The sequence below is a fragment of the Desmodus rotundus genome, chromosome 2 (assembly GCF_022682495.2).
Source record: "Desmodus rotundus isolate HL8 chromosome 2, HLdesRot8A.1, whole genome shotgun sequence".
NCBI lineage: Eukaryota > Metazoa > Chordata > Mammalia > Chiroptera > Phyllostomidae > Desmodus > Desmodus rotundus.
The window spans coordinates 39,647,677-39,667,008 of NC_071388.1; the positions used below are offsets into that span (position 1 = coordinate 39,647,677).

At 40.1% G+C, this 19,332-nt stretch overlaps 1 protein-coding gene across 10 annotated transcripts in view; it reads right to left on the bottom strand.

The window, feature by feature from the left end:
- PEX5L (peroxisomal biogenesis factor 5 like) overlaps nt 1-19,332 on the bottom strand; it is a 208,557-nt gene that overhangs the window by 44,231 nt on the left and 144,994 nt on the right. For all 10 annotated transcript variants that reach the window (XM_045198349.3, XM_045198357.3, XM_045198348.3 and 7 more), the window contains 4 exons: nt 16,936-17,130; nt 13,024-13,141; nt 12,061-12,157; nt 2,742-2,837 (listed from right to left, as the gene is read on the bottom strand). In XM_045198349.3, the coding sequence (XP_045054284.1) occupies nt 2,742-2,837; nt 12,061-12,157; nt 13,024-13,141; nt 16,936-17,130 (506 nt within the window). The remainder of the gene's footprint in view (nt 1-2,741; nt 2,838-12,060; nt 12,158-13,023; nt 13,142-16,935; nt 17,131-19,332) is intronic.

The window sequence follows — 19,332 nt, forward strand, 5'->3', positions numbered from 1 at the left end:
AGCAAATTTGCTTACAATTTTCTGATTTGCTGGAAATTCTGTACTTACTATTTATAGGATTTTAGTCTGTTAGAAGCCCAATTCCCTCACCTTACAGATAAGGAAACAAAAGTAGAGGGAGCAAGTGATTTGTCCAAATTGGTCCTCTGGTCCACGCTACTGTTAGACCGCTAATTAAGGCTGGCTCATTATCTCTAGTACCTAGTTCAGCAGCCCGCACATACAGACAGCCAGTAATGTTCGTGGAATGCATGACCACCTGAAGTAACTTACAGCCTCCTAGGATTTTGTAACTGGAAAGGGCCATATAGGTGTGGAAACCGAGGCCCATATTGTTGATGAAACGAAGCTATTAGAGAGAAATTGAAATCACAATGGAGAGACAAGAAGAAGCCAGGAGAAGACAAGCCTTCAAGGGGTGAGGTGGGCATCACTGTGGAGAAGGGATCCAGCTGATTCTGCCTTGTTCCAAGAGGGCGAAGCCAAGACGAAGCAAAACTGGGAGTTGCTGGTAGGCCCATTTCAGGATAACACGGGGATGAGTTTTTTAATAGTTAAGACTGTCGAAAACTAAAATTGGTTTTCTCGAAGAGAAGTGAGTTGTCCCTAATTAGAAGTATTCAAGTAGAAACAGAGCATTTTGGAATAAATAACTTGCCTAGTACGGTTGAATAGAAAAAAAATTGGTTCGTGTACCTGGTTGGGATACATGACTTCTAAGGTGTCTACCAAAACTAGGATAAAATGATTTTGTGAGTATGTATCCATATATCAATATACAGCTATATCTATATATCACACACAGATAGATATAAATTAATAGACAGACAGATGGATGGATAATTTTTGTCTTGTTGATATGTTACTTTGAAGTGTGAACCTACTGTCTTTCTCATTATAAATAGGACCAGATAAATTCTGTCTGTACTGATCCAAGATATTATGGTTTTAAACAATTTTCTCTTTAGTGCGAATTCAGTGCACTACACGCAGTAGGAGTTCAAAAGATAAATTTAAATTAGGTCTTCAGTCTAAAAAAAATCTACATTTAAGATAAATTGAGCTATGGGCTCCATGCAGTTGGACAGTGTGGTCTCAATCAAATATATACGTTGATCACATTCAAGAGCTCTAAATATGGATTCATTTTTTTTTTTAAATAAGAAAGGTTAAAATTAAAAAAGAAATTTGGGTAGATTGTATGGTGATGAGATAAAAGTGTTCTCTTACTGGGTTTCTGAATACTGATGTGAAATTATGGCTAGAATTATTTCCTAGAATACAAAGAATCCTTTTACTATGAAACTGAAAATATGATTTAATTGTACTTCAAGCAGGGGGTTACTGAAAGACTGCTCTTAGAATAACAATTTCACTCAAATTTTAGTGATAAGACAGCTACATAAATGAACCACATTACAGGAATACTTTAAATCTTCAAGATTTCTTATCGGCAATAGAAATGGAGATTCTGACAAGTCCCTTCTGGGTTCGGGGAAAGCTCCACTCACACAGTAAAGTGGCAAAGCTCTGGTGGGTACCACAGGTGGCGTCTCTGAAGCACTCTTTGTGATTCTGACCAGAAAGAAAGTGGATAAAAAACCAGCAAAGAGCGCCTTGTTTGGCTTCCCTTCTTTCTTTCTTCCTTCTTCTACCTCCTCCTCTTTCTTTCTCATTAAAAGGCTAAACAAGAAAATTATTGTTCAAATTAAGTATCTCATTTGATTTATCAACACTGTCATTGTTTGGAATATTCTTTTTTATTTTTATTTTTCAATTACAGTTGACATTCAATATTATATTGGCTTCAGGTGTACAGTATAGCGGTTAGACATCTGTATAACTCCTGAGGTGATCCCTCCATAATTCCAGTACCCACCTGGCACTGTTCATAGTTATTATAATATTATTGACTACATTTCCCACCTGCACTTTACACCCCTGTGACCATTTTGTAACTACCAATTTGTATTTCTTAATTCCTTCATCTTTCCATTTATCCCTCCAACCCCCCTTCCACCTGACAGCCATCAGTTTGTTCTCTGTATCGTGAATTTGTCTTTTTGTTCATCAATTTTGTTTTTAGATTTGAAAAGATATATGCATTCCTAAGTTTACTGCAACATTATTTGCAGTAGACAAGATATGGAAGCAACTTAAGTGTCCATCAATAGACAACTGAATAAAGAAGATATGGTATGTACATATACAATGGAATATTACTTGGCCATAAAAAGCACCTGATCTTACCATTTGTTTCAGATACTCTTAACAGCAAAAAAATTACAGCTTGAATCAAGATAGGCCCTCCACTGACCGAAATATTTTAGCCATGCCTTCTCAGTTAGGAGAATGTATACTATTTCTGGGGCAGCAAGAGCTTCTAGGTTTCAGGCCTTGTGTATATGCCTGAGAGCTAAAAATGTCAGGCATGGATCTTGGCTGACAGAGACACAGAGAAGATGCATAGCAGAGGCTCATCACAGAACCCAGGTGAGCCTCAGAGTTCCCCAGACAGTTGCTGTGAACCTAGCACAGAAGTGGCATAAGAGGGGACATCTATTAGTCACCCCTGGGAGGAAGTCAAAAGTTCTCTGGTAACAGGTCTCATTCTAACAGTCACAGTCACGGTTATTTCATGCCTGTAAAGTAAGACTCATTTCATGTGTATCCTGCCGAAATTGTATTTTTTGAATTCCTCTCTCAGAAACATGACACAAAAACAGTTTTAGAAAAGTTACCTCCACTGCTGCTTTTGCCCTTTCAAATTCCTCTTCTAAGGAGTGGTTTCTGGAGAGCAATGCACTCCCCCAGCGCTGCTCTTTGGTCAGTCGAGCCTGAAATAAATCAGACACATGGTGTTACAATATTGGAATCCCATAACACAAAAGTACAATTATTTTTCCTTTTCCCATATTCCCCTGGAGTTTAAGCAGCACCTGCAACTGATGTCATTTTTAGAGTACTTTGCAAGCACGATATTGCCCAACTGGCACAGCACCAAAATGTGTGGGCACACGCATGCATGATTCATCCAACCGGGTCTCGGCCCTGGTCACGTTGAAACCAAAGACCTTACTTTAATTAGCCTTGGTGCTAGGCATTAATATTTTAGTAAGTCTTCCATATGATTCTAACAGGCAGCTGGAATGGAGAATCTCCATTAGAAGACTAGACCTGGAAGCTGATAGTCAAGCTTTCAGCTCATTGGAAGGAACAGCCTCGGGTAAAACTGGGGAAGCTGTAGAAATGAACAGTGGCAGCAAGGTCTTTCTCTTTAAATGTGCAGCAGGTCTTCATGTTGGATTGTCTTTCCTTTGCCTTCCCTGTATCAGCGCACATCTGCCTTATGCTCCATTTCCTTAGGACATACATAGCTCTCTGTTAAATAACAGGCACTTAGATGAAGTCAGGGCTGGTAACACCAACTGCTCTGTCACCATTAACAGGCTTAGCAGAGTCTGCGGGAATTTTTAAACATGTTAATTTTCAATTTGACAAACAATGAATATTTTCTTTTTGAAAAATTACTTGTGGAAAATCAGAGGTGCACCTCTAGATTTTTCTTTGCAGCTACATATATATATCTACTTATATATATATCTGCAAAGAAATATATATATATACATATATAAATACGCCCATATATAGAATATCATAATGTGTTTCAAAAAATTATTGAAACTTAAATGATAAGCTATTTTGTAACTTACTTTTTTATACTCAATGATATATCTTGGAAAGTCTCCACAATTAGCACCTCACTCTTCCCAGGGATTTGCTAGTAAGTACTATGTACTGTGGTTTGTTCAGAACTCTCTCCATGAGCATCCAGAATGTTTCCAAATTTTCTCCATGCAAATGCTTGTTTTCTCGTCTATCTTCTGACCCTGCTGTGGAATCCATGTGGGTAAGATTTTGTCTGGTGACTTTTGTATTGCCCTGTATACAGCTCAGGGCCTGACAAGTGAATTGTGCCGTAAGGATGCCTGTGGATGGATGGACTGCAGAGTGAGGGATTGTACTGATAAGGCAGCTAGGCCTTGGGGAAAGGAAGAGACAGGCTTGTGGCAGGAAGTCCGCTACCCCCTTTATTTTGGGCAGAGGGTGGCTCGTTAGCCTATGTGTTAGGTTGCTCTCTTGCAGGAATGCTCAACCCCAGCTTCTATGGGAAGTGCTTGAACAGGCTTGGGTCCCATCCCAGACCGATGAAATGAGAATCTCTGGGGTCAGAGGATGGGGCCTGGGCATTAAATGTTTGAAAAGCTCCTCTGGTGATTTTGAAAAGCAGTTATGTTTGAAAACCACTGTTCCACAGCAAAACTTTGTTCTTCACCCAGCACTTACCATCTATAAAGCTCAGCTGCTTTTCATTCTTTCTCCACCATCACTGGTCCTCAAGAAGACCCCTCCCCCTTTTATTATTGCAGAATAGTAATACCAGGCCTCCCTACATGTCAGGCACTGCTCTGAGTCCTTTAGATACTATAACTCATTTTGTTTTTTCAACAACCTGTGATGTAGGTACTGTCTTCAACTCCATGACGCTGAGGTACAGAGAGCTTAATGGATTTGCCCTAAGTCTCATGGCTACTAAGTGGCAGGGCCGGTGTTTCAGGGCCATGTTCATAACCACTGCACTGTACTGCCTCTCATGGGAGGTTGTGCTCAACTGGCTATTTAAGGAAAATGCAAAGTATAGAAAAGCTGTCCCTCAGAGGTTCATGTGTGGTTGAGGGAGTCAACCAAAAGACCCTCAAGAGCAGTGTGGGCTGAAAACAACAATGAAGTAATTATTAGCAACACTTCTCAGCATAAACAACAGTCTTCGACTGTGTTTTGCTTTAATGAATGTGGGAGGTTTCTTTACTGGAACATTATGTTTTCTCCTCCTTGATGTCTTTACTGCTGTGCCCCTTGTATCTCTTGCAAATAGTAAGTGCTTCATAAATCATCAATAAAGGCTTGTGAAAAATATGCTGACAGGGAACAGGTGAGTGAACGAATTAAAGGTATTTCTCTCCCCCATTCCCTGAAGGTAACTATGTGTTCTCAGTCAAGGTTTCCTGGCCCATCTGGGAGGCTAAGGACAGCTTATAGGAGTTTGAGGGGGGACTTTATTTTTGTCCTGTGCCTGGAGTGGCAAGGGTCTGTGTTAGCAAAATCCTGGTCTTGGGGTGCCTATTAAAGAGCAAGGCCTGTGGCGATAAGAGGAAGGGCAATGAGGGCCTGTCTAGGCATCGGTGCCTTGCTCTGGGATGGGCCAGATTCCATGGGCACCGGGAACAGGCATCCTCCGCTCTTCTGTGGGCCCTGTGCAAGGCCCACAGACAATCGAGGCAGGGAGGGAACGGGATCCAAACACACAAGTGAAATGAACTGTCACAGGTTCTGAGGGTTAAGGTGTAGACATATCTTTTTGCCGGCTACCATTCATCCTGTTACAACCCTTATCTGACACTTTTGGGTCACAATGTTTGATTGACAAATATATAGGTGCAGATGGTTTACAACCTTTCAAATTTGTAAATTGTGGGGGATTATAGCTTGGTAGAAAAGTCACCCCCAGAGGTGACAGGATATTTTTTTCTCGTAGAGTGTTGCAGACAGTCCTGTCTCTAACTTGGCAAACTGACTTTGGCATTTCTTTTCCAGCTGGTTATATGGGTCTCCCACCCTTGATCCGTTGCTTTTGGAACCTACTCTTTTGTCTTCCTGCTGGTTCCTTCATTAATGAAATAAACAAAGGAGTAAATTTTAAACAGTGGATGCACAGTAAGACATGAGCTTTGTGTATTTGTGTAATAATGTCATGAATGAGTTGTGAACGACCTTAGGAGAAGAGAAAGAAAGCACCAGTATTTGTGTGTCAAGCCACCTCCTTCTATTCCAGGCACTTTTCACCAGTGAAATGTGATCTGTCTTTCCTGTGAAGCCTGACCTCACAGGACTCCATTACTGCCACCGGCTTCCCTTCATCAATGTTTCATGACCCGAGTGGATTAGGAATCACAGGAGACAAAGGGAGAAGAGGAAAATCTCTCTCTCTCAGGACTCTAGACTTAACAGTTCATATTCTCTTTACCACCTAAAACAGCAAGTATGCATAGAATCTTACTGTGCAGATGAAATTATATTTTGCTAGTACAATTGCTACTTAGGTAAATGCTATTTTCCATGTTGTCAGAAAGGCTTCGGATTATTACTAAACAAGTGTTATCTACCTCACATTTGAAAGCCATATATTTTTGCCCAGAGAAGCAGGAGATGAACATTATAAAATGCAGGTAAATACTGAATGTAAAAAAAGCAGTTTTCAAGTTGAGATTCGTGTGCAACTAAAGATTACGGGCAAACCTGTGATATGGGAAAGGCCTATGTAAGTAACACCTGTAAACTGCGGCTGTGGCTTCGTATTTACCTAGAGGAATGGTAAACAAGACCGTGACACCCATACGCTTGGGTCGCAGCTGTTTTGGTGGCATGGTAGTTCTCTGCACCAGTAGTTCTCAAGCATTAGTGGGCATCAGGATCCCCTGGAGGTCTGACTCAAAAGCAGGTTACTGGGTCCACCCTAGGGTTTCTGGTTCGGGAGGTGGGGTGAAGCCCCAGAATCTGCCTTTCTAACAAGTTTGCAGGTGATGCTCATCAGGCTGGTGGAGGGACCACACTAGGAGAACTTTGGGTCTCGGTGCCGACACGGTGCACGTGCTGGTGGAACTCGGGAGTTCGTAAATGTGCTCTGACAGAGACATTTCTTTTCCTCTTCGTGTGATTTTGAAAAAATGCTCCACATGTACAGCAACCTCCTGGAAGTGCCTTAGCATTAAACACAGCATTTTAATTGGTTTAAGCTAATTGGATTTTAGGGTCTTGCACTCTGCAAAGAAGAAAGCATTGGTTCCTTCAGCTTTGATTGTTTTGAATTATAAGCACTAGGTAAAGGGAAAGAAGAAAGAAATTAACTCTTTAAAAAGACTATTATGTTTTATTTCCCTTACTCAAGATTGTGAGTGTGATCAAAATTACGATTTGAAATGGGCTGTATTGGTGGCTGCGGTTGTGCTGTCATAACTTCGTTGGGTCGTCTTGATACCAGTCATTTATCACTTCTCATAGATTGCCTTTATGTTACTGCCAAAGATCTCCCACCAAAACCCATTTTTAAAAAGCTCAGCATCTTTTCAAAAGAAATGGAAGGGGAAAAGGGATCTGCATAACTGTAGAGGAGAAAAACGTAACAACTAGCAGACCTGAGGTGACAATATAATGAAGTCATGAAAAACCTAACTTCTGGAGTCAGACTGCCTGGGGCCAGACCCATGTACTGCAAACTGGTGACCAGGGACAAAGACTTCAGCTCTATGATCCTCAGTCTGCACAGTGTGCATTCACTTACAGCATCAATGCAAGAACTGAGAACAATAATTCATGCAGATACACACACAAAATGCTCAGTGCATAGTAAGTCTTCAATAAAACTTTGCCTTTGTTATCATCTTTCTGGTTAGTACTTGTTGGGTGTGGCTTTAGAAATACCTTAAAAAATATCTGTGCTTACAGCACTTTTGTTCAGTGGTTACTGAAGACTAGTTGGATTCTTACACTACAACAGATAATTTAAACATTTGCTTCAGTGAGATGCTCAGATTTTTTTTTTCTTGATCAGTCAGCAGACATTTAACATTGAAGGCTCACAAATAAGCTCTCCCTTAAGTGTAAAGAGCAAATTCTGAGCTTTGTGCAAGGAGGGCGCATATGGCTCCCATCTCCATCCAACTATGAAATTCTGTATTGTATAGAATACAATGCTTGATGTATAGAGCATCAAGGTGAATCATTGCTGATTTTGAAAAGAGATGGACAGACTATTATCATGAATAACTCAAAGGTATTTTTGAAACTAGCTTCAAAATGATCAAGAATTAAAATTTTCATTTTATGTTTTTTACTCTTTAACCATTAACCACTACTTACAAATTATTCAGTTTGACAAGTGTGTATTGTTTCTTCTTTTTGTTAGCTTTCTCTAATTTTTTTACTTCAAGTATTTGTTGAGTACTTTCCACGTACAGATTTCCTACTAGGCCAAAAACGATCTTTCAGCTTTCTTCCCATCCTTCTCGCCCTCCTGCCTGCCCTTGTCTTTCTTTCCTTATTTCCTTCCTTCCACCTTTGCTTGCTTCCCTCCTCATTGGCAGCTCACTGTGTATGTGGAGGAGGGGCAAGGGAATGTGTATGTGGCCCCTGTACCGTCTTCCAACAAACAAAACTACATTTATAGTGTACTATCTGTTTCTAAGAGACAGAAAGATCTTGATACTTCCTATCGTCACATCCTCTTTCTAACTTTTTCACTGCCTCACCATGGCTTTCTGAATAGTAGATGCTCAATCACATTTGTTGAATTAAAGTGGAATAAAATGGAAGCCATCAACATTTCTAAGAGTTTGAGAATGAATTTGGCAGGGGAGGCACAAAATTATATGTAGCTTCAGATCAGATGACAATCCTAATTTATCTTAAAAAGTTTCTAGAAGAGAATGATAACTATTCTTTAAAATCACTTAACTCATATTAACCCTATAAATGTAGCAATCAGGCTTGCAATGAGAATGGAAACAGATGGTCTGGGAGTTCTCTCAGGGGGATAAGCTTGATGTGGCTGATTCAAGGTGGTGTGTGGTTTAGAACAAGGGCTTTGGAAGATGATGGGTGTGAATTGAATGCTGGCTCCGCTCCTCCTCAGCTGCATCACCTTGGGAAAATTATTCTGCTCTCTAAGATGCATTACTCATCTGAGAAACGGGGATATTAATTTCCAAGATTACTGTAAGCATTTCAAAGAATATATTTGAACTATTTCACATTATACACATGAAGTGCGTAATATGACAGTTATTAAATGCATTTCCTTTGCATCACTAGTTAAAAAATTTAGACAACATATCTGCACTTACATCTTAAAATTTATATTGTTACGTTTTGGGACACGGCCAACCTGATGGAATTATAACTATGCAGAAGGGATCATTTGCAGTGACAAGCCAGCAAAATCAGAGAGTTACAAGGTTGTGACTAAGTATCAGAGAACCTGGCTGCCGCACATTGCGCATTTTCGTCAAGCCCAGCTAGATGGGCGAAGAGCCCGTCTTGGAGCTCTCCTTCTGGTGTCCAGACTGGACAAAGAAATGCTTGCGCCATCAGTCTCCAGCAGAAGTTGGAGTTTTTTCTTTTGCCTCACCCTCTCTCAACCCTTTTATGGAAACAGCTAATTTTGCATCATTACTTTCTGTGTCTGTCTTCAGTTTTTCAAATGTTTTCTAATTTTTCAGATTGCATAATTTCTTTAAACATTTAACTCTAGGGCATACTAATTACATAGTTCGATTGTGTCAAAAACTTTATTCTTAAATATATAGAGATTACTTAATTTATTATAATCTGTTGCCTCTCTGATTAGTGTATTGAAAACCCCATGTGGAAGAGACTAGACTGTGTCTTTCCTTTGCTCCATCTTGATAAGAAAGGAACTAACGTAAGAATTCTTCTCATTGTGAACTTCCATTTTCTTTGATTCTGAAATATGCTTTTTAAACAAGGCTTGCAAACAGCTCCTCACCTGTTGAGCCTAGGATTGTTTAAGTTGGCCTGAAAGAGAAGAAAAAATTTCCTTGATTTTCCTGTGAACTCCCTGAGTGATGGTGGAGCAGCAACAAGTCTTGGTGAGCTGAAGTTGTTTACTGAATAGTTCGCAAGTCAGTTTTGAGTGTTTATACTATCTTCATCATTTTATCTATGTAAAGTGATCATATATTTAAGAGCAATCTGCTTCAACAGTAAAAACATTTTTGTTTTTTATTAAAAGTAGATTAATCAGTCTACCCTTTGCCATTTGCATGGCAGTATTTCAGATGATTAAATTTCAAGTTCATGAAATTTTCCTAATTCAACCATAGGCTGGAATTAAAACGAAAAGATTATGAATTTACTTAGTTAAGGGAAATCTTGATAAGTAAACACAGTATTTTTTAAAAATGAAGGGTTACATTCTTTACAAATAAGTAACTCTCTAAAAGGAATCATTATGGTTCATCTAGACAGAGAACTGTCACAATGCATTTTGCTTTATTTTGTTTTATTTTTTAAAAAGATTTTATTAATTTAATTTTAGAGAGAGGGGAAGGAAGGGAGAAAGAAAGAGAGAGAAACCTTGGTGTATGAGAGAAACATCGCTTGGTTGCCTCTCATACAGGCCCGCAGCTCAGGCACAAGACCTGATCAGGATTCGAGCTGGTGACCTTTCTCTTTGTGGGACAAAGCCCAACCAACTGAACTACACCGGTCAGGGCACAGTGTATTTTAAATTGTTTTGGAGGACAATATTGGGAATCTCATACAAACTTTCCAAAGCACATTGTTTTTGCTTAAAGGCACACTGTTGGGTCAGTGGTGGGAAGAAATCAGACAACCAGCAGGAGAGTAGCAGTCATTGGAATAATAAGATACTGCACCTTGGGTCTCCATGGCAACCAGGACCCCAGCTGATCTTCCCCCCGATCCAGCTCCATGCAGAGCCAAGTCTCCCCCAGCTTGTGAAACAAACGTCCTAGTTCTACTTTAAATTGTCCCAAGGATTCCACTTCACAAAACAGTACTAATTACATTAGTCAAGTCTAAATTTCTAATGCTTTTATTAAGAAATGTTTCTCTAGTAAAAGTTATCATTTTGCTTTTAAAAAAGGCATATTTAGAATGAACCAGAGGAGGGAAATACATTTCATGCTACATTTACAATTCATTAAGCTTCCCAGGGTTATTTGTTCTGGATGTTAGTTGAGTTGCTTTCCAGCAGAGTTCTGGGGGCAGTAACGTCCACCCTTTCTGGCGGAGGGTGAGGTGCATGAGGGAGGTGCTATGGGCTTAGACAGCCAGTCTCTGTCACTTCCTAGTTTGGATGCATAGACAATTTTCTAAATCTCACTGTGCCTTTATTTCCCCATCTGTAAAGTGAGGGTAATAAATTAACTCATGGAGCCATTTGTCAGGATCAAATATATATTTATAACACATATTAGAAGACCTTATCATAGCATTTAATAATATTTGCTATTATCATAATTATCCCTTTACTTTACCTCAAATAATATATTTCTCTTCTTAGTTTCAGTATCTAGTAAGCTCAAGAAAATTTCTCTGGCTTACTTTATTCCACCCCTTATTTTTAACTAAATTGTAGAGCACATGAATGTAGAGACATTTCTTCAGAGATCTTTGTGGCTTTAGATCCAGGCTGTACCCTTGTAAAGTGTTTGAGCGAATGAAAAGATTGAGACCGACTTTGGCCTTCTTGGCAGTCTCAACCACAGGCGATAACTAGTTATAGACAAGTCAGTTACACGGTAGTTGAGAGTCAAGTAGTGGACAGACTGGTCTGATTCCCACCCTGCTGCTGCCAGGGATGAGCTGGGTTGCCCAGGAAAAGGATTTTTACTTCACCGAGACCCTTTAAAGGATCTTTAAAGTGAGGCTAATAATAGTTCACAGGATTATTCCCGTATTAGATATAACATATGTAAGGCACAGAGTCAAGTCCCTAATCCTCAGTGGGCACGCTCACAAACGGTAGCTCTTAGTGTTACCATTACTGCTAATTCTGTAATTATTTATTCCTTATTAAAATTTGTTTCAACATGGCAGTCAGGATCCTGATGCGTAATAAGCACTCTGTTCCACGGGGCATGGATGTAAATGAGCACTCAAGATGTAATTTCCTCTTCTTTGTTTCTGCTGCATCGGTAGTGCTAATAATGGCGTAGTACAGATTTTGTATTGCAAAATAATGCAACAGTAAGTGCTGGAAACTGGAAAAAGTGCTACGGATGCATGATTTCATTAACTCATTTTCCAGTCTAGGCACTGAGACTGATAATAAGAAAGTACATGTAATACAAAATATAGAAAACATACTTAGAACTTTTTGTGAAAATTTAAATAAAATATTTAAGATATAAACCATCTCTTAGAAAACGCAGGTTCATGGAAGAATCAACGTGTTACCTGCGTGGGAGGCACTAACTCCAACTCAGCCGCTGACTCAGCGTTCAGCCCACTTTTCCCACCGCTCAGCTCTGGTTGGGATCTGTGCTCGGAGGACCTGCAGGGGATCAGTGAAGGCAGCTAATGAACACTGAGAAGCAGATTTGGCCAGGAACCCGGCGGAGAAACCTAGGTAACTGGAATCATTGAGAGCCACAGGAACAAACCTCTTGGCAGAATTTTGATGAAAAAGATAACTTTTATATGTTTTTATTATAATGATCATCTTTGGGATTTAAGTGGCTGCAATGTGCTAGGTGTTATTGCCTCTGATTTAGAATTCAGTCCAATTATGTGCAAAAAGTAAATGAATGCAATGCCACTTCTCTAACAAAGTTCTGCTGTATTAAAAAGTATTATTTTGAGGGCAGGAAAGATTCCCAAAAAGCCTCTCAGGTGTGATTTCATCCTCGTATAGAACATAAAATGTCACAACTAGTGGAGGTGTGGGAGGGGCAAAAGGGGACTAAAACATGCTGTCCTTTAGGAAGCTTTAAAAATATGGAAAAATTCAGGAAGCCAATATTTCTCATGGCCTATAAGGATTACCCTTAAATAGTAAGTTATCTGACAGTGACGATGAAGAAGGTCAGAAAAGGTTACCTGTGTGACCAGAAACCTTTAACTATCATTCACATCATATATTTGAATACACATATGGGCAAACACATGTATATACCTATTTTGATCAGCTCAATTACACATGCAGAAAATTATCAACAAATATTGAATTATGAATATTGGCTGATTTTTTTTTACAATTTAGATGAAATAATTTAGTTTTAGAAGCCACAATAATTAACATTGATATTGAAAGGGTTATATATGGCACCAAGTATTTGGATTGACTTAACTCAGTACATGAGATGACAAATCCACACAATTGACACGTAAATGGTTATTTTCTGATTTAAAATATCTTACCATAACAGTTCTTTTGATCCAGTTCTAGATGAGCATGATTTTCTCTCTGCCATTGGATGACCCTTGTGATCGCCGTGAAACTTAACATCATCCCATTTTTCCAGTTGTGTTTGAATGTCTAGTAAGGAGACAGGAAGGGGGCGGGGCGATGGGGAGATTGGAGGAGCAGAGAGAAGAGAGATTGGTTGAGACTGAGAAGAGTTATACTAGTGGACTTTACTCAACTGATGGCCAGCTGGGGTTACTCAACTGGGGTTTTCAAACCCTAAGACCATTTTATTAGGGTCACATCAAAATTAAAGCATGTGCAGCTAAATAAAAATGAAACCTATTAAAGAAACTAGATTGCTTTTACAGTTAAGCAATCAAGTTGTTTTACTTGAGTTTTTTCAAGAGCTATGTGCATTCTGAATTCTGTGTGTGAGCCCATGGACTGTCGTGGGAATGAGCGTATGGAGTATTATATCCTATGGAGTACTGTATCCACCTCCGTGTAAGACAGTGGCTGGGAGGCACTTCTGGCATGTTTCTAGAAAGAAATTCTGTTTAAAGAGGCTCCCTGTTAAAAGGAGGTGAGAATAAACTGGAACACCTTTCACAGCTTTTGTACTGACTGCTTAATTTCTCATCAAAGGAGGGGATTAACAATGGGGATGGAGAGAAAGGAGGCAATGGAGAAAGCCAGGAGAATGCCTGCACCGTTTTCTCCTTGTGACTTCATTCTTACAAATAAAGAACCTGGAGTGTTCTCTCTCATTAACAAGTGTGTGACTGCAAATAAACCACTGAGACAATCTTGGGGGCCATTTTTTTCCTTATGAAAAGATAGATTGCAGCCAGTACCCTCTGAAGTTCTCTAAATATTTTTATAACTTCTTACACAAACATTTTCTCAAAAGCTGAGAAATTTAAGTTTCTTTATATTTATAGTGTGTTATATTGGAATGTGTTTAATAATGTACTTTTATATAAATATATAAATTTCATTTATTCTTTTATGTAATTGAATAAACCTTGAACACATTGATGGTGAGGAAGTATTAGAGAGTTACAAAGTTTTCCTCCAAAGAGACAGGCCTCAAAGCGGGGCAGGGCAGGAGAGAAGGGATCCTTGTATGCAGCTGGTTTGAAATATGTGTTGTTCTCCGCCCTTTCTCTATGATCTGTCTTTGGGTAATATCATCTACATCCATAAATGTGATATCCACTCATAGGCTTCAGACGTTCAGATCTCCATTTCCTGCTCAGCTCTCTCTCCTGAGTTCTAGAAGTATACATTTAAGAGTCTATTGGACATTTCCACAGAGAAGTCCCACAGTTTCATCAAATAAAAAATAGGTTTACAGTTGCAAGTTTGTAAAACACAGTTTCTTCTTCTTATTTATTAATTACTGTATTATTTTCCATGAGAACAACTGTAAACCTACTTTTGTCCCACGAGGTACAAAAGGCTCAAAACTGAACTTAATGGTTTCTACCTCATCTTTCTCCCTGCCCCCTCCCCTCTTGTATCCTCACCACAGAGTCTGGCACATTCCAGACATCTTCCTTGCTGGCAAACACACGTCTTCCCAGTTCACAAGTCCTGTGTTAATTTTTTCCAAATGTGCCTTCCTCTAATTATCCCCTCCATCACTATCTTAGATGTTTGTATTGGTCTTTTTATTCCCACTTCTTTTTACATACACCCACCAGACAGAAGTTTTTTTTTTAAGGTAGAATCTGTGGATGTCACTCATGTGGAAAACCTTTCATCCCTGCCAAACTGAAGGGCTTGGCTTCCGAGAACTCCCATTATCTTGACCCCAGGAGATTCTCAGACTTATTTTTCACTATTTGAATACTATTACAATACCTGTATTTGCTTGAAAAGATATAATTTTTTTGTGTTTGTCTATTTGTGTGTGAATCCCTTTCTCTTCTGCATCAAGAAGATGCCCTGTCCCTTCCTCCCCACCTCTCTCTGATCTATATTTTTTTATCTGGAAAATTCCCACTCATCCCTCAAGAGTCTGCTCACATAGTACCTCCTATAAGACACCTTCTACAACCCTCTGGCAGGGTCAGGGACTCTGTGAAGGTGCTCTTGTAGGACGCAACCTGGGTTTCCCTTTATTGCAACGTATACAGTAGTCCCCCTTACCTGCAAGGGATACTTTCTAACACCCTCAGTGGATGCTGAAACTGTGGGTGGTATTGAACCCTATATATACACACCTAAGATAAAGTTTAATTTAAAAGTAGGCAATTTTCCTGATAGAAGATTCATTCTTACCATAGGACTTTGCAACCTCAGCATATGATTTTTTCCTTTCTTTATTAAATTGAGCACTTTCACCTTTTCACTTAAAAGAAGAACTTAACAAATTCTTTTTGGCATCTCCGAATTGCCAGCATCACGCTCTTGCCCTTTGGGGCCATTATTAAGTAAGCCCTGCAGTACCACAACAGTTAATCCGATAACTGAGACAGCTACTAAGTGATGAGTGGGCAGGTAGCAAACAGTGTGGAGCCGCTGCAGAAAGGGATGATTCACATCCTGGGCGGGTTGCGGCCAGACAGCTTGAGGCTTCATCGTGCTACTCAGAAAGGCACACCATTTAAAACTCATCAATTGTTTACTTCTGAAATTTTCCATTTAACATTTTCAGACCACAGGTAACTGCAACTTCAGAAAGTGAAACTGCAAACACAGGGGACTACTTAGTGCACATTTTATTATACTCACTGAATCTTTTTGCTCTCTCCGAACCGGAATGGAAGCTTACTACAAAAGAATATAAACTTAACTGAGGCAGAGAGCTTGTATTATTTATCTTTGTATTTCTAGCACACAGTATGGAACACAGTTGGTATTCAGAGAAATGTTTACTGAACGAATGAATAATTCATGATCATCTAACATGTACACATCACAGTGTGAAGTGATTTCACATATACATCCCCTTTAATATTCGCCACCTTATGGATAAGTTACTAATATGCTACTTTTATGAATATTTACCCATGCACATATGTACACACATGCACGCCAGTCAGTCACAGACTGGAGAAAAGCGTGTTCCCTTCGGCTTTCTAAAATACCCGCCACCTTTATTTCTCCTGAGAAGGACGAGCTTAATATGACTGGTTCCATGAGCTGAGGGCAAGTCTCCCTTCTCAGGAAGATGTACAGTGGATACAAGCACGGGCTTTGAAGTTAGTTAGAGCTAGCCTCAACTCCCAGCTCTTCTTCATACTAACTGAACTCCTGGGCAAATTATTTAAATTTGAGGTCCTGGTTTCTCACTTCTTTTCAAAGAGCTGGGATGAATTACAGGGCTAATATATATAAAACATGTAACACAGTCCTGGACATCATAAGCCATCAATAAGTGGGAGCTGGTATTGTAGTGAATATCTCCACACCTATTACAAGTTACCATTCCATCTGGCTGCTCCTGGACCTTGTGTTATAGTCCTCTCTCTCTCTCCCTCCCTCTCTCCCTCTCTCTCTCCCTCCCTCTCTCCCTCTCTCTCTCCCTCCCTCTCTCCCTCTCTCTCTCCCTCCCTCTCTCTCTCTCTCTCTCTCTCTCTCTGTCAACTAGATCTCCTCCTCTAGACTGAATGCTCCTAGAGAGCAACGTGCATGTCTGATTTTACTTGTAGCTCCAGTGCCCAGTGTGGCGCCTGCCACCTATCAAGAACTCAGTGCTTGTGGGTTGAATAAACACATGAATGACTCCCCATCAGTTAAGTAAAGCGAAGCCCCTAACTGTCATTTAATCCAAGCACAAAAGAAGTGTGTCCTGCCCAGTTTTCTACATGAAATTAACCCTTTTTGCTCCTTTGCCATGGTTTTAATGTCACTTGTGGAACTTCCTCGTTCTCAAGGCAATGGAGAGCAGTAACGAACACTAGCTACCGCCTCACCTAAATCTAAGGACGACGTCTCCGGGCCTCGAGAAGGCTGGCCTCTCTGCTCAGCATCCGCACCTATGAGATCAGATCCATCAGCCTTCTTCTTGAGGGATGAGGTTTTCGACGAGGCCTCCAACCTCTTGACTTTGGTTTGGGTTTGCGAGACGGGTTCGCTCAGGTCCAGGAGATCTAAGCCTGTGGTCAATACTATCAGAGACCAAAGAGGTTAAGATAAGCCCAGCCAGAGCTCTGAAATTATTCTTTAAAACTAGATTTCAGTTGGGTGCAGAAGGAATTTGTGTTTGCAGTGTAGGTTGGGAGCACTGAATTAAGTTAGCTCGTCATTGATTTGTAAGGACAGTTTGTATTTACACGGGAAGTCTGCTGCCTGTCCCGTTTCCGCATGGCACAAAGCTGCGGAGCAGGATCTAGGCCAGCCTCACCAGCGATGAAGGCTTGAATGAAATTAAAATGATACAATTGAATCTGAGTTCAGGTACTATTTACTTTACTGCTTTGCGTTATTTACAGGAAGGTTTGTTTTCGAATGCAGTTTTTTCCAGAGAAGAGTCAACCTATCATTTTCAGGGATGTGCTTGTGAAACAGTTCCGAGGATGATTTGGTAATGTTTCTGAACGTCTTTGTGTTTTAATTTCAAACCACAAAAGTAAACATCGTGTAATGGAATGCTGTTAATTATCTTTTATCTAATTAAGTGGTTTAATCAGAAAATGGCTTGCTGTTTGGGCTGAACAAGAAAGGTGTTTTATAATACACAGTTGATGAATGGGTACACGTGGTAATGTCTTTGCTGCTTAATATGCAAGTTTAAATTTCAATGTAACAAATCAAAAAACTGTTCGATGTTTACTTCTTAGCAGGTTGATTACATTGTATTAAATACTGTAATGTAGACAGAAATAGTAATTTGTTCAAATGCAAACCAGGCAAATGAGAATTAAAAAGGCAAGCTCTGAAACTCTTCATTCTTCTTGCTCTTACAGTGCAAGTAACCAGTGTTTGACTAGCTCACTGTGAGAGGCTGGGGGCTGAACTGGCCTGGTGCTTTCTGGCCCCGGATCTCTTCACCCAGCTAGCTCAGAAACGCCATCAGAGTGACAACAAAACCCCTTACATTAACTCTCCCTGGCACCGTCTACAGGGACTACACCACTCCTTTTGATCTACCTACCAAGTTTTCCTCTTGGCAGGGAATAGATTTTTGTGGATGCCTCAGCTCTCTTCCATCTGCTTCCCCCTTGCACCGAAGGCAGGGTCAGGGCTCAGCTGAGCTCACAGCCAGAATTTCTTTAGTACCGCATTGTCCTTGTGAGCTAAGCATCCCTATGGGATCCTTAAGATAGTGCGTCAAGCTTTATTCTCCATGGTCTTGTCTTCTGATTTCAATGACAAATCACAGTGGCTACATGTTGATGGTGAAGTGGAAGGACCTGCCTATACCACTGTTTAGCTGTGTGACTTGGAGTAAGTTTCTTGACCTCCCTGACGTTTAGTTTCCTCATCTGAAAAATGTGGAATTAGTAGGCTATCTTTTAAGTGTGATACAGAGATAAAGTTTTCTGATTTGTAAATCAAATGTGTAAAATGTCATGCATACAATAAGTACTTGATAAATGTTATTTCCATTCTTTGGTGGCCAATTCGTGATGCTTTTCTTTCCTTTTCCTTTTGGTTGATCCCCTTCCTACTTTCCTTGGTCCTTTCTATTTCAGGCAAGAATCAGCTCCGCACACTGACAGAAAGAGGAAACACCACTGGGAATAAAGTGGAGGATGAGACAAAGATAGTGGTTCTACAGAAGATGTTATAAAGTAAATTTATCATCAGATGGCCTGAAAGTGTCAGCTTATCGCACCAGAGCCTTCCTGAGGAGATGGAGCACTTTCCAAAGCTGAGATGCTCTGAGGCGCTCTGAGATCCGAGGACTGCTATGTGGCGAAGGAGGACTTGGATGCGGGGGAAGAAGTGGCTTTCAGAGCTGAGGTGCCTGGCTCGATAGCCACAATTTAAGCATGGCACGGAGCCAAGATAGGCTAGGTTGCCACACATTTCCTGTCCTTCAAATGTTTAAACAAAAGTTTCCCAGCCACTGTATGTCGGTAGTAATTCTAGGCCCACTGTGATTTCTTTATAATAGAGGGCAGAAAGGGGAAAACAGTCTCTGAAATGCCATATAGGTCCATTTTACTCATTGTTGAAAACAATTAGGAATTACTCACTTGTTCCCACTCTGCTTTTAGAAGCAAATTATACAGAACCTGTCTACTTGCATATAGGAAGTATGTTTGTTACAAATAATAATAACAGGTAAGTAGTCATTTAATTCTGTATCTGCTTCTCACCATTCAGAATAAATGAATCACTAAAAGAGTGAATTGTGGATTCAA